Source organism: Prionailurus viverrinus, chromosome E1, assembly GCF_022837055.1.
Source record: "Prionailurus viverrinus isolate Anna chromosome E1, UM_Priviv_1.0, whole genome shotgun sequence".
NCBI lineage: Eukaryota > Metazoa > Chordata > Mammalia > Carnivora > Felidae > Prionailurus > Prionailurus viverrinus.
In genome coordinates this window covers 47808587-47822226 of record NC_062574.1, presented here as the reverse complement: position 1 = coordinate 47822226, position 13640 = coordinate 47808587, and the positions used below count along the sequence as shown (strand labels likewise).

The window sequence follows — 13640 nt, the reverse complement described above, 5'->3', positions numbered from 1 at the left end:
TTTCACAGAAGGATGGAAGGAAGAGTGACCTTTTTGGAACTTCGTGGGGAGAAGTAAAGTGACCTGGGAACACTGCACTTCTCAGATTCTCTACCCCACGTGACCTTGAAATCTTAATTACTTAGTTGTTGCTCGTAACTTTTTTAGTGAACTTGGCTCTATTTTCAGCCATTCCCCTAACCCCTCCCTTTTTTTATGAAAACAAAACTGTGCAAACACCCTCTGTCTGCATTAGAGAATTCAATATTATGTGAATGTCAAATTGAGTGCCAGATGACTCGGAGGGGTATCGAACAAGAACGTCTCTTTGATGTCCTGTATCGCAGCAGTTCTGTGAGAAAGCCAAGGCCCAGGAGGTTAGGGAGCGCGTTTGTAGTTAACAGCCACAGAGAGTCGGGAGTCAGGAGTTGATCCAACTTCCTACCCTTGAAAAGACCCTGAGCTTCAACAGGACTCAGAAAACCTTCAAATTGTGATGCCTCCCTGCCTTTGAATCCATTCTCCCACTTGCACATCTAGCTGGTACCAGGACCGTGGATGGGGTGCCTATGTGACTAAGTCAGTTAAGTGTCCAGCTTCGGCTCAGGTCATGATCTTGCGGATCGTGGGTTTGAGCCCGTGTCAGGCTCTGTGCTCACAGCTCAAAACCTGGAGCCTGCTTTGGATTCTGTTTGTCTGTCTGTCTGTCTGTCTGTCTCTCTCTCTCTCTCTCTCTCTGCCCTTCCCCACTCGCACTCTGTCTCTCTCTCTCAAAAATAAACAAACATTTAAAAAAAAAATTTTTTTTTTTAACTAGCTGGTACCAGGACTCTGGATTTAAATTAGCCAGCTTTGGGGTAAATTGACAGCAGGAATCAATTAGCTGTTGTATTTTCATAAAACTTTGTAAAGATGTATCTAAATTCCTTTACCACTCTGAATAATACTTTGTTTTGAGAATCTCATTTTTCTGAAAAGCTTTAGGAAAATCCATCTCATGATCTTTCCCATTTCTCAGAAGCAGCCACTTGTCCTTTTTTTTTTTTTTTAAATTTACATCCAAGTTAGTTAGCATATAGTGCAACAGTGATTTCGGGATGAATTCCTTAATGCCCATTTAGCCCATCCCCCCCTCCCACAACCCCTCCAGCAGCCCTGTTCTCTATATTTAAGTCTTTTATGTTTTGCCCCCTTCCTTGTTTTTATATTATTTTTGCTTCCCTTCCCTTATGTTCATCTGTTTTGTATCTTAAAGTCCTCATATGAGTGAAGTCGTATGATATTTCTCTTTTTGTAATTTCATTTAACATAATACCCTCAAGTTCCATCCACGTAGCTCCAAATGGCAAGATTTCATTCTTTTTGATTGCCGAGTAATACTCCATTGTACATGTATGCCCCGTCTTCTTTATCCGGTCATCCATCGTTGGACATTTGAGCTCTTTCCATACTTTGGCTATTGTCAATAGCACTGCTAGAAACATTGGGGTGCATGCGCCCTTTTGAAACATCATCACACCTGTATCTCGTGGATAAATACATAGTACAGCAATTGCTGGGTCATAGGGTAGTTCTATTTTTAATTTTTTGGAGAACCTTCATATTGTTTTCCAGAGTGGCTGCCCCAGTTTGCATTCCCGCCAGTAGTGCAAGAGAGATCCTCCTTCTTCACATCCTCGCCAACATCTGTTGTTGCCTGAGTTGTTAATGCTAGCCATTCTGACAGGTGTGAGTGAGGTGGTATCCATTGTGGGGTTTTTTTTGTTTTTTTTTTTTTTAACGTTTATTTATTTTTGAGACAGAGACAGAGCATGAATGGGGGAGGGTCAGAGAGAGAGGGAGACACAGAATCTGAAACAGGGTCCAGGCTCTGAGCGGTCAGCACAGAGCCCAATGTGGGGCTCAAACTCACGGACCGCGAGATCATGACCTGAGCTGGAGTCGGACGTTTAACCGACTGAGCCACCCAGGCGCCCCTCCATTGTGGTTTTGATTTGTATTTCCCAGATGATGTGTGATGTGGAGCATTTTTTCATGTGTCGGCCATCTGGATGTCTTCTTTGGAGAAGTGTCTATTCATGTCTTTTGCCCGTTTCTTCACTGGATTATTTGGTTTTTGGGTGTTAAGTTTGATAAGTTCTTTATAGATCTCAGATACTAACCCTTTATCTGATAATGTCATTTGCAGATATCTTCTCCCATTCCGCTGCTTGCCTTTTAGTTTTGCTGATTGTTTCCTTCGCTGTGCAGAAGCTTTTTATTTTGATGGAGAGCTCAATAGTTCATTTTTGCTTTTGTTTCCCTTGCCTCTGGAGCATGTTGAGTAAGAAGTTGCTGCAGCTGAGGTCAAAGAGGCCTTTGCCTGCCTTCTCCTCTAGGATTTTGATGGCTTCCTGTCTTGGTTTAGGTCTTTTATCCATTTTGAATTTATTTTTGTGTGTGGTGTAAGAAAGTGGTCCAGGTTCATTCTTCTGCATGTCGCTGTCCGGTTTTCCCAGCACCATTTGCTGAAGAGACTGTCTTTATTCCATTGGATATTCTTTCCTGCTTTTTCATAGATTTCTTGGCCATATGTTTGCAGGTCCGTTTCTGAGTTTTCTGTTCTGTTCCATTGTTCTGAGTGTCTGTTTTTGTGCCAGTACCATACTGTCTTGATGATTACAGCTTTGTAATATGTCTTAAAGTCCAAGATTGTGATGGCTCCAGCTTTGGTTTTCTTTTTCAAGATTGCTTTGCTGTTGAGGGTCTTTTTGGTTCCATTAGAATTTTAGGATTGATTTTCTAGCTCTGTGAAGAATGCTCGTGTTATTTTGATAGGGATTGCCCCTTATCATTCTTCAAACAAAGTCTCTTGGTATTTACCTCTACGTCTCTAAATGACATGAGTGTGTTGGATTTAGGTATTTCCTACCCCTTCCCATGATGGCCCGCGCTCTTCCTTTGGTCCCTCCCTTACAAGCTGGCTTCCTTACAAGTTTCCTCATTTCTCATACCATTTTAATTTCTAAGAGCTTGTGTATATTGTTTGAATATTGATTTTTTTTTCAACATTTATTTATTTATTTACTTATTTATTTTTGGGGGGGGGGACAGAGAGAGACAGAGCATGAACGAGGGAGGGGCAGAGAGAGAGGGAGACACAGAATCGGAAACAGGCTCCAGGCTCTGAGCCATCAGCCCAGAGCCCGACGCGGGGCTCGAACTCACGGACCGCGAGATCGTGACCTGGCTGAAGTCGGACGCTTAACCGACTGCGCCACCCAGGCGCCCCTGAATATTGATTTTTTTAAATAGTGTCTCTTTCTCTTTTTTTAATGTTTATTTATTTATTTATTTATTTAGAGAGAGAGAGAGAGAGAGAGAGTACGAGTGGGAGAGGGGCAGAGAGAGAATCCCAAGCAGCCTCTGTGCTGTCAGCACAGAGCCCAATGGGGGCTTGATCCCACAAACCATGAGATCATGACCTGAGCCGAAATCAAGTTGGATGCTTAACCAACTGAGCCACCCAGGTGTCCCATAAGCTTAATGTCTCTTTCTAAGCTTATGACCAGAAAGTTTTCCCTCCCTCTTCTTCCTGCCAAGTCTGATTCTTCCAAGTTGCTGTTTTTCCCCCTTGGTTTTGGCCTCTTCTGCCTTATTAGATGTTTTCTTTATGTGGTGTTCGACATCTGTTAAAAAATGTACCTTGTCTGGTGGGAACTCCACTTGTGCGTGGGGCTCATCAGCTTAGGCTTCACTACAGACATTCTGGTTCTGCCTTTTCATCCGGGACCCTGACTCCAAAATCTCGGAGGGTGTTTTCTTGGGTGGGTCAGATCCCCAGAATGTACCAGCAGCTCTTGTCCTACAAGCCGAGTAGGGGAAGGCTAGGGGGCAGCACCTAGGACTTGACAGTCTCATAATCCCCAGGGTTCTTTGTGGAATCCTGACCTCAGCTATGCCTGTGTGCCTGTCCCCAGGCTGTGTCCTCTCCCAGGGATGCCTCCAGTCTTCTGCCAGAGTAAGACAGAGATCTAGAGGCCCAAATACTTTCCCCCTCTAAATACATTTTAAACAGTCTTCGCTTGTTACCACATTTATATCCCCAAGTATTAAAAGAGATTTTCCAGACGGTCCAGTTACAATAAGCAGGCATAGTCTCCAGTGTGTATGTGTGTTCAGTACACATAACCATCCAGAGAAGTTGTCCCTTAGTATTTTCTGAGAAGAGAAGGTCATCGGATGAGTAGGAGCAGCTGTCGTGCAAGCTCAGTGTCCTCGTAGTGTGGGCCAGCACGTCATTAATCCTTGCTTCAGGGACGAGCTTGCCGTCCATGGATCATCTCAAGGACTAACAGTGACTCCTGAAGTTAGTAGCTTTGTGGCTCTTTAAGAAAGAAACAGGGGATATAATTCAAGCTAAAATCAGATTTCATTGTAAGGTCTCATACTGGCTCGCCGCAGATTTGCCACTGAATAGCAGCCAGAATCGTGGGCCCCTTGAGCTTGAGGCCCAGGCCAAATGGCCCTACTGTGGGACACGCCCTCGCCCCACGCCCTTCCCCTAGGTCAGTCCCAACTTGTGGTCCAGTGCTCTTCTCAGAACGCCAGCTTCTCTGAGCATAACCTGAGCTGACGTGTGGTACATTCCAGCTACCTGACTTACATCAAGCTGTCAACGGCCATCAAGCGGAACGAGAACATGGCCGAAGGTCTTCAGAAGGCACTGCTGCAGCAGCAGCCGGAAGACGACAGCAAGCGCTCCCCGCGGCCCCAGGATCTGATCCGCCTCTATGACATCATCCTGCAGGTGACCCACGGGCACTAGGGAAGCCAGGGCCCGTCCTTTGCATGTTGGACACAGAACGACTCGGCTTTGCACAGTGAAGGGGGTGTGACAGGCAGCAGCTGTTAGTGTCTCGGGAAAAAGGGTCTCGTTCTACCAGCTCAGCAGTCTGGGCCTCGACACGCCACGTGCTGATGTGTGGAGGCCAGTGACCTCTTAGGTGTTATCTGTGCGAGGTCCTCCCCCACAGGCCGTGGGACCCCCTGAGGCCACGCCGGCTTGGCCCCCTGGGAGTTGGCTGGTGAGTAAGATCAAGAGACACGTGCATACAAACCAGGCCTCTGTGGGAGATGCCAAACGGAGAGCTGCTCTGAAATGAAGGAGGCAAGAGGCCTCCTCTAGCTGACTTGGTCCGGGAGGCCTCAGAAGGAGGGGAGATGCGAGCAGGGGCGTAAAGGACAAGCAGGCTTTCGGTAGCAGAGAGGGGACGGCGGTGACACCGGGCGTGGCTGCTGCCAAGCTTCCCCTTGCAGACCTTCCCGTCATTCCTGGCCCGGGCTTTCCTTGCCCACGTGTGTTTTTTACAGGGTTTCCTGTCAAAAACCCAGTCAGAGGCCTGCCCTTGTTGAGTTCTCTTGTTGCCTCTCTTGTGCAGAATCTGGTGGAATTGCTCCAGCTTCCTGGCTTAGAGGAGGACAGAGCCTTCCAGAAGGAAATAGGCCTGAGGACGCTGGTGTTCAAGGCTTACAGGTAAGGTCCCGTGAGGTGGATGGCGCTCCCCTGTGCCGTGTGCTGTCTCTGGAAGCCTTGGGAGCGTGGAGCAGACTCGAGAAGATTGGGTTGTTAGCTGTATGCCTACCCGGCCTGCGGTCAGAACAGTTAGCCCAGCGTGCTCAGGGGACGTCTTTGCTGAAGGTGGTGGCTGGGAGTTTCCAGTGTACCTCGTTTGCTCTTTGGATGGGGTGAGGGGGATGGGGGAGCCCCTGCTAAAGGTCTTCTCCCTCCTCTCCCCTCCTTCCTCCCAGTGGAAAAGGGACAAGTGTAGGAAGGGATTAGTTAACAGAACCAGAGCGGAACCTGAATTGGATTGGGAGAAAGCTAAGCCTCTGTTTTGTTTTGTTTTGTTTTGTTTTGTTTTGTTTTGTTTTTAAGTGAATCATGTTATTTATAACTTGGAGGTGGGCAGTGTGGAGCAAGATGGGCATGGACAGGATGGCAGAATAGCGTCGGTTGTGAAATTGTGCCCCGCCTTTTGGCTCTCGTGCCCTAGCGCTAACTCTCTAGCGTGCCTCGTCGTCGCACTTGTCACCCCTCCTCCTGGTCCACGTGGACCCTTCTGTTAGGGACCAGCAGCCCAGGCCCTGTTGACCCCAGTGGAGTAGTTTCCATTCGGAAAAGGATTCTCGGGTTTGGTTTTTGAAAAAGATGAGCAGGGATGAACGAGCTGGCCCGGACGTGTGCGTGGCGGGTGGGTTTCATATTTGAGCCAGGCAGCGTTCCTCCTTCGTGCCTGTCCCCTCTTCTGCCACATGCCTTTGGGAGCGGCAGAGTCAGACAGTAGATGAAAGACAGTGGGTCTTTCACAGAGTAGGACCTGCACTGTCACCGGCGGTGGCAGGGAAGAGGCTTGGTTAGCCTGGCGAGCCCGGATGGAGGATGTCGGGGTCACTATGCAGTGATGAGGAGTCGGGATCTTGTGTGCAGTGATCCTGAGGTTAAGAAACCTGTTTGCAGGGGTGCCTGGGTGGCTTAGTCGGTTACGCAACCGACTTCAGTTCAAGTCATGATCTCAAGGTTTGTGAGTTGAGCCCCATGTCGGGCTCTGTGCTCACAGCTCGGAGCCTGGAGCTGCTTCAGATTCTGTGTCTCCCTCTCTCTCTGTTTCTCCCCCACTCGTTCTCGTTCTCTCTCTCTCTCTCTCTCTCTCTCTCTCTCTCTCTCTCTCTCTGTGTGTGTCTCAAAAATAAATAAAGATTTAAAAAATTTAAAAAACAAACCTGTTTCCAAATGTAAAATTTAGCCTTAACTTGAAGGAAAGACTTCATCTCAGGTAACTGTTGCTCTAGAATGCTCTGGCTCTTTCCCGTTCCCCTCAGGTGTTTTTTCATCGCTCAGTCCTATGTGTTGGTGAAGAAGTGGAGCGAAGCCCTTGTCCTGTATGACAGAGTCCTGAAATACGCAAATGAAGTAAATTCTGACGCCGGAGCCTTCAAGAACAGCCTAAAGGTGAGTCGTTGGTCCTTGTTTCCAGGCCCAGAGAAGTTGTGCTGTGAGGCTCCGTGGGGGCTGAGGCCCCTCCTCAGGTTGGTCCTGCCTGGTCCGCCGTGGGATGTAGTGTGCCCCCGAGGGCCCGGGAGCCACAGGCTGTAACTCCTGGCAGCGTTCCAGGCCTCACATGGACTCACGTGCTAACAAGGAAAGCCATTCCCTGGTTAAAATAAAGCTGAAGTACAGTTCTCAGACTCAGCTACATGTTACAGTCACCTGGGGAGATTGTTAAAAGGTGGCTGAGTCCCACCCCAAGAGATGCTGGTTCTAATCAGTGTGGTGTTTAGGGTGGGCACCGGGATTTTTTAAAGCCCCTCGGTGATCGTGATACGCAGCCAAGTTGAGAACCACCGACGAAGCCTTTCCACACAAAGTGTGCCTGTGCCAGCAGCAGCATTTGGGAACTTACTAGAAATGCAGACTCTGAGGCCCCACTCCAAGCCTGCTTGGTTTAAATCTGCATTTTAGCGAGTCCCCCGGGCAATCTGGGTGTACCTCCTCGAAGCTTGCCTGCCTGTGGAAAGTACCTGGTGGTTTGGTTCGTATTACTGCTTGTTGAATGACAGCTAGCTTCTTAAGCTGTGGACTGCTGGGATGAGGTGGAGATCAGAGCATTGGCCGGGCCAAGGAATCCAGGCACATTTTCCTGGTGGAGCCTACTTGGAAAGGCAAGCCGGGACTACCCATGGCGGGACCCACTGCTCCCCAAGCGCCCGCCCCTTCCCTCAGAACAGTGCTGGGTTCCAGGGTAACGTGCACACCTGGCTCCTGCCTTCAGAGAGCTTGTGGTTTTGTCGCAGTCACAGACTGGCGAGCAGGAAGGAGCAGGTCCTCCGGTGAAGGTGGAGAGAGAGGAAGGAGTGGGGGGGAGGGCGTGTGACCAGCACGGTGGCAGTGTAACCATGGGACGTCCTTGGGATGTGGAAGCAGACTCTGCGGACAGTTATCCCAGGAGGAAGAGGCATTTACAAATGCCTGTCTGACCTAAGTCAGGGAATGGAGGCGAGAGGATTCAGATCATTCCGAATTTTGCCGGGCATGAGACCGCAGCCTGGTCTGTGGCCCCCCTATGCTTCAGTCTCCTCCTCCGTAAAGGGGAGTGCAGGTTATGTCAGGATTATTGCAAAGATGGAATTAGCAGTTATGTGAACTGCTCGGCACAGCCTGGCCCATCGTGCATTTAGCGTCTGATCTGCTTATTTATTGTTATCATCACAACTCTCTCCGGGCAATGTTACTTAAGCCACGGCATAGCTTTTCCTGTTTGAAACAAGCTAGTTTTTGTTTCATTTTTTAAGTGGGGCTTGAACTCACGACCCCGAGACTGAGTTGCCCGTTCCACAGACTGAGCCAGGCATGCACCCCAAGCTACTGTTTTGTTTTCTAATAGGGCAAACCATTTATAAAGTCTCAAGCCTACGAAAATACCAGTGGGATCACTTAGCGCAGTCAGGTTAGTTTGGTGCCCGTCTCTGACCTGGCCCTGGCTCGTGAGAACCTGTTTTCTGACTCGTTAACAGGACCTGCCTGACGTTCAAGAGCTCATCACACAAGTGAGGTCAGAGAAGTGTTCTCTGCAGGCGGCAGCGATCCTGGGTGAGCCACTTGCCTGTGCTTTGCTGACTGTGTTCCCGAATTTCCTTCGCTGCCATCCCTCCTCTCTGCCACCCCGTACACTACTGTTTTGGTTAATCTGTAAGGTTTTTCTTTTTCTCTGCTGTTACATCTGCCACATGAAGGCTTCAAACTGTGTAGAAGAATTCAGAGAAACTGTTAGGCCGTCTCTTCTCCCTAGTGATTTTCGTACGGCCGTGGGAGCTCCACCGGGCTGACGTCACTTCTGGGCTTATCATGTGCTTGTCTGCAGTGCTTAGCAGAGTTTGGCCTAGGAAGGAGAGGGCTAACTTCCCCACATGTTGGCTCTTGGGATTTAGAACCCATACGTGTGACAGGTGTCATTTGTGACTGTGGTGTGTTAAGTGTCTCTTCTTACGGAGTCCCTATGCAACTTTCAGATGCAAGTGACTCCCACCAAACGGAGACTTCCTCCCAAGTAAAGGATAACAAGGTACGTCTGGGGCTTTTGAGGAATGAAGAGTAGGATTCATAACTCACTAGTTACAGAGCAGAGGACCCTTAACTTCTAAGTAAACACCATACTTGTCTCCCTTCTTTTACTCAGAGACCTCAGAGCTGCTTGGGTAAGGTTAACGCCAGCTAGGTGGGCCCAGATAAGGAGCGTGTAGTGTGGTGTAGGAACGTGTACTGTGCAGAGCAGCTCCACTGGCTGGGAGCTCTGCCTGGGACGTCCGGTAGGCCTGTGCCCCGGTCCTGGCCCACCTCTCGCTCACCCTCTCTAGGCTTCAGTGACTCTCCGCTATGAAATGGGAACATGACGGCACCCTCATAGGAGGTTTGTGAGGATCAAGTGAGGGGGCCCCTGTAGGCTCTGACCTGGATGCTCAGCACGTAGTGAATGACGCTCCCCTGGTGGCCTGTGGTTAACGCCTGCGTTCCTCCCTCTGACTTGCCTTCCAGCCTCTGGTCGAACGGTTTGAGACTTTCTGCTTGGACCCTTCCCTTGTGACCAAGCAAGCCAACCTCGTGCACTTCCCGCCAGGATTCCAACCCATCCCTTGCAAGCCTTTGTTCTTTGACCTGGCCCTCAACCATGTGGCTTTCCCACCCCTCGAGGACAAGTTGGAGCAGAAGACCAAGAGTGGCCTCACTGGATACATCAAGGGCATCTTTGGATTCAGGAGCTAACTAGGCTCTTCTTGGGGGCAGGGGGAGAATCTCCCTCTTCATCTGTATTGTGAGAAAACCCCAGCGAGTTCCATGATATTAAATCCAGGTCTGCATCGGCCCAGGGCCGGAGTGTAACATCCTCAGCGCTGCGTCCCTGTGTCTCGTGTGTTTGTGCACTCACATTCTTAACCGGTGTGCTAGAAGGGGACCCTGCTGTCTTCCGGTGGACGTGTGCGGGATCCCTCTGTCCGCACCTCCTGGAGGAAGGGCCGTTGCCGTCTGGCCACGTGTCAGCCGCGTTCGGGTGGGTCCACGCCAGGCATGGATGGGAGCTCGGAACTTTCTGTCATGTTTCTTCAGTACCATGGATTTGAAATGGACTCCTCCTCGCTGTGAGCATCCAGAGTCCGTGAGGGGTCTGTGACCAGGAAACACTGGCAGCGTCACCCCGGAATTACGGTCAGCCTTATTCCCTGTCACCTCCTAGTGGAAGTTAAGTTTCAGAACAAGCAAAGAGCTCTATTTTTAGAAGAAACGTGTTACACTCAGAAATGATGAAAACAAATCTTATATTAAAAGGCAAAGATGCTGGAGACTGTGCCCATTTTTTACGTGTCCTCACCCATCCCGTCCTGTCAAGTGTACCCCGACTTGTGGCAACTCGGCCGTGTCCGAGGCCAGATAGGGCAGTGTTCGAGAAGGTGCCCCCCATCAAGACTTTTAGATGCCATAAATGATATTCGAATCAATTTCCATGCTTTTTAAACTTTCTCCCTTAGTGACCCTTTTCTATTTCTTTCGTAGCATCAATAGCAGAAGTCCCAAAAGCAGTGTAAGAAAGCTAGGAATAAAAATGATTTAGACATGAGCTGTATCTGAAACCACTGAATCCCTTTCGGGGACGCACACTCACCCCTTAGGAAAGCAGAACCACTGCGGGCGGTGTTGGCTTCCCTGCGGCACAGACCTGGAGCCTACTAGGGCGGCTTGAAGGGAAGGTTGGGCAGGCAGTTAATGAAGGCCTGAGACTGTTCTTTCAAGATGGAACCCACGGTGCCTTGTGTTTTCCCGGGGAAACTGCAGAGGGTGGGTGTTGCCAGAAGTGAGACTGGAAGACAAATCAGCCGCCTGTGTTAGAGTCGAATGTTGTGTAGGACACCAGGTGCTCAGATTGTGAGCTCTCCTCCCCTCAGGATCTGCTCTGGGTCAGAGAGCCTTAGGAGGCGGATTTTGTTTGTAAGTGGAAAGTTTTCCCATCTGTGCCACGCAGTCGAGGGGTGTCCTCCCCCCCTCTGACGATACGGCGCGGATGACCTGAGCCTGACGTCTTGGGTTTTGGTCCCAGAGGCTTGGAGCAGTGTCTCTAATGGTCTGAGGGAGCCCTGGGGGCCTTTATCCTTTTCCTCCCCCTCTTCTCCCTCTTCTTGGCTCCCCGGCTTAGCAGCACCAGGCTGTGGTCTAGATTCTGTACCTTCCCTCACCACGTTCTCTGCTGACCCTCCAGCCACAGCTGGGCCGGGCACCCACCTGCAGGGAGCCCTCCAGCCTGCATCTCCTGCCCCCATCTGGGAAGGTGTCCCTTTGTATTGCAGATGGCCCTTCCTGCCCCTCCCACTCTCTTTAGAGTGCTGGCGTCAGCCATTCTGATTGACCTCCTCTAAGCTTTTCCTTTCTTGTGGCGACACCAGAAATTCCCTTCGTCCCAGTGTCCCTGGCAGCTGCTCTGTAGTGGTGGCTGTGGTCGGCCAGTGAGGCTGTAACAAGATATGTTTAGTATTAAGAGCACATGTTTACACAAGAAGACAGACCTGGCAGGGCCGAGGTCTCCGGTTAGTTTGTACATCCCTTCACACAGGATCCCTTGACATTAAACAGCCTGTCGCGGGAGACAGAGGGCCAAAAGCAGGACCCCATTCTGTCCTCGGGCCAGGAAGCAGCTCTCCCCTCTTCTTGGGAATGGGTTCAGACTGGAGCCCTGGGCTGCTCCTGGGGCCGGCGCAACTTGCCGGGTAGAGTCACAGAATGGAACGCCAGCGGCCACTCAGTCCTTCCTGCACAGGTAACGAGGGATGCAGTGAGGTCTCGGGGTGTAAGGTTTGGGTGCGGGCACCCGCTTTGCTTCCTGTCCTCGTTCTGCAGTTGTGGCACCCCTCCCTCCACCCAGATGAGCTACGCTTGGTCAGCGGGTTTGGACCCTGCCAGAACTTCAGTCTCCCAAGTTGCAGAGAGTAGGGGAAGCTTAATTTGGTCCCTGCACTGTAATTTTTTTTTTAATGTTTATTTTTTGAGAGAGAGAGACAGTGCAAGTGGGGTGTGGGGGGGCGGGGTGGTGGGCAGAGAGAGAGGGAGACGACAGAATCCAAAGCAGCTCCAGGCTCTGAGCTGTCAGCACAGAGCCCGACACGGGGCTGGAACTCGAACCCTGAGCTGAAGTCAGACGCTTAACCGACCGAGCCGCCCAGGGCGCCCATGGTCTCTGCACTTTTAGAACATGACCTACAGCTGCTGTGCTCATGGTTTCTATTCGCTTGTCTGTTGAGTGGTGGCGGTCTTGATTTGCAGAAGCGGTAGTAGTGAAAAGCTAACTTCAGTTCCCAGGGGATAATGCTCAACATCAGATTCAAAGACATAATTTGGCCAAGTTTGTTGCCCGTGAATCTGTTGGTCCTGTTTGGAAAAAAGGAGCGTTGAGACACCTGGGGTCAGACAAGCCCTGCCTTACCAGTTTCCTACGTTTTTTCCTCCTTTCTTGTGATTGTTCTGGGGTACTGGGCCTCTCTGGTTTTACATTAAGCTGAGAATTCTTGGATTCCCCATTGGAAATGAAACACTGCCAGGCTGGGTCCCATCTCCTGGTGGCATCCTGAGCCTTTGACCATGGCCCTGAGGTGACAGCCTGTGGTGGCAGTGCACCCCTCCCCCCACGGTGGCCTCACCCCCTCTAGGAGAGGACGATGGACTCCGGGGACTTCCCGGGAGGGGCTGTGCTCCGCCTGGCCACTGTGATGCTGTGATGCCGATTTGGCTCATCTGGCATCATTCGTACCAAAAGCTAGCTGATGGCGGAATTCTAAACAGCACATGGCCATCCACAGCCTTCACAAGCTTGGAACCTTCAGAGGCCTAGGAAAATGTCCAAAGATCGGAAAAACATGTGTTGGTTTTAGTTTTATTTTTAAGACACTTGTTGCTACGGAAGAGACGGAAACCAGGTTTAGCTGTAAAATTTATCGATGTTCCAAAGCCGAGAGAGAAATTGGAAGCTGCCTGCATCCTGACAGCCCCAGCTGGAAGAATCTAGCCCGTGGGTCTACCAGGTGTTAGGGAGCCTGCACGGGGCACGGGCAGGACGGGCCCGGCGGCAAGCACCACCCAGCACGGTGAGCGCTCTGCAATGTTAGTGGGGTTACCAGTTGGTAGGAGTTGGAGGAAATAGGATCTCGGATGATGAATACCGATGGAATGTTCCCGAGAACCTTTTGTCTGACCTTTTCAATTTCGAACTGTTAAGGGACTGATCTCAGGATCTAAGGTTTGATTTTTAGTTTTGCTTTAAGGCGGGACTGTGACAGCCTCCACGGCCCTATCAGAGCCCGTCCGTCCGTCCGGCGAGCTGCTCTGGGCAGGTGCCAGGACCTGCAGAAAACCCCAAGCAGGCGGGGCTCCGCTTTCCTCCCGGCCGCACCCTCTGCGTTGGGTTGGAGGGGGAGCCCGGCTTCTGTGGTCCCCTTTCTTTCCACCTCCATTAACTGTCACTGTGTGTCCTCATGCTCAGTCTGTGGTTGAAGGACTCCTCACACGTGGAAAAGAGCCACATCTGGCAGGAGGCAGACAGGTAACCGGTCCCCGAAAGCTGGCGGTGGTAGCTCGCTCTGGCTCG

The 13640-nt window shown here is 50.7% G+C and overlaps 1 protein-coding gene across 2 annotated transcripts in view; it reads left to right on the top strand.

The window, feature by feature from the left end:
• The window catches only part of SRP68 (signal recognition particle 68), a 37901-nt gene extending 27548 nt beyond the window's left edge, over positions 1-10353 (top strand). For both annotated transcript variants that reach the window (XM_047832893.1, XM_047832892.1), the window contains 6 exons: positions 4612-4768; positions 5400-5494; positions 6841-6970; positions 8533-8608; positions 9028-9080; positions 9551-10353. In XM_047832893.1, coding sequence (XP_047688849.1) covers positions 4612-4768; positions 5400-5494; positions 6841-6970; positions 8533-8608; positions 9028-9080; positions 9551-9778 — 739 coding nt within the window. In that variant the 3' untranslated portion in view covers positions 9779-10353. The remainder of the gene's footprint in view (positions 1-4611; positions 4769-5399; positions 5495-6840; positions 6971-8532; positions 8609-9027; positions 9081-9550) is intronic.
• Positions 10354-13640: the final 3287 nt, after the last annotated feature.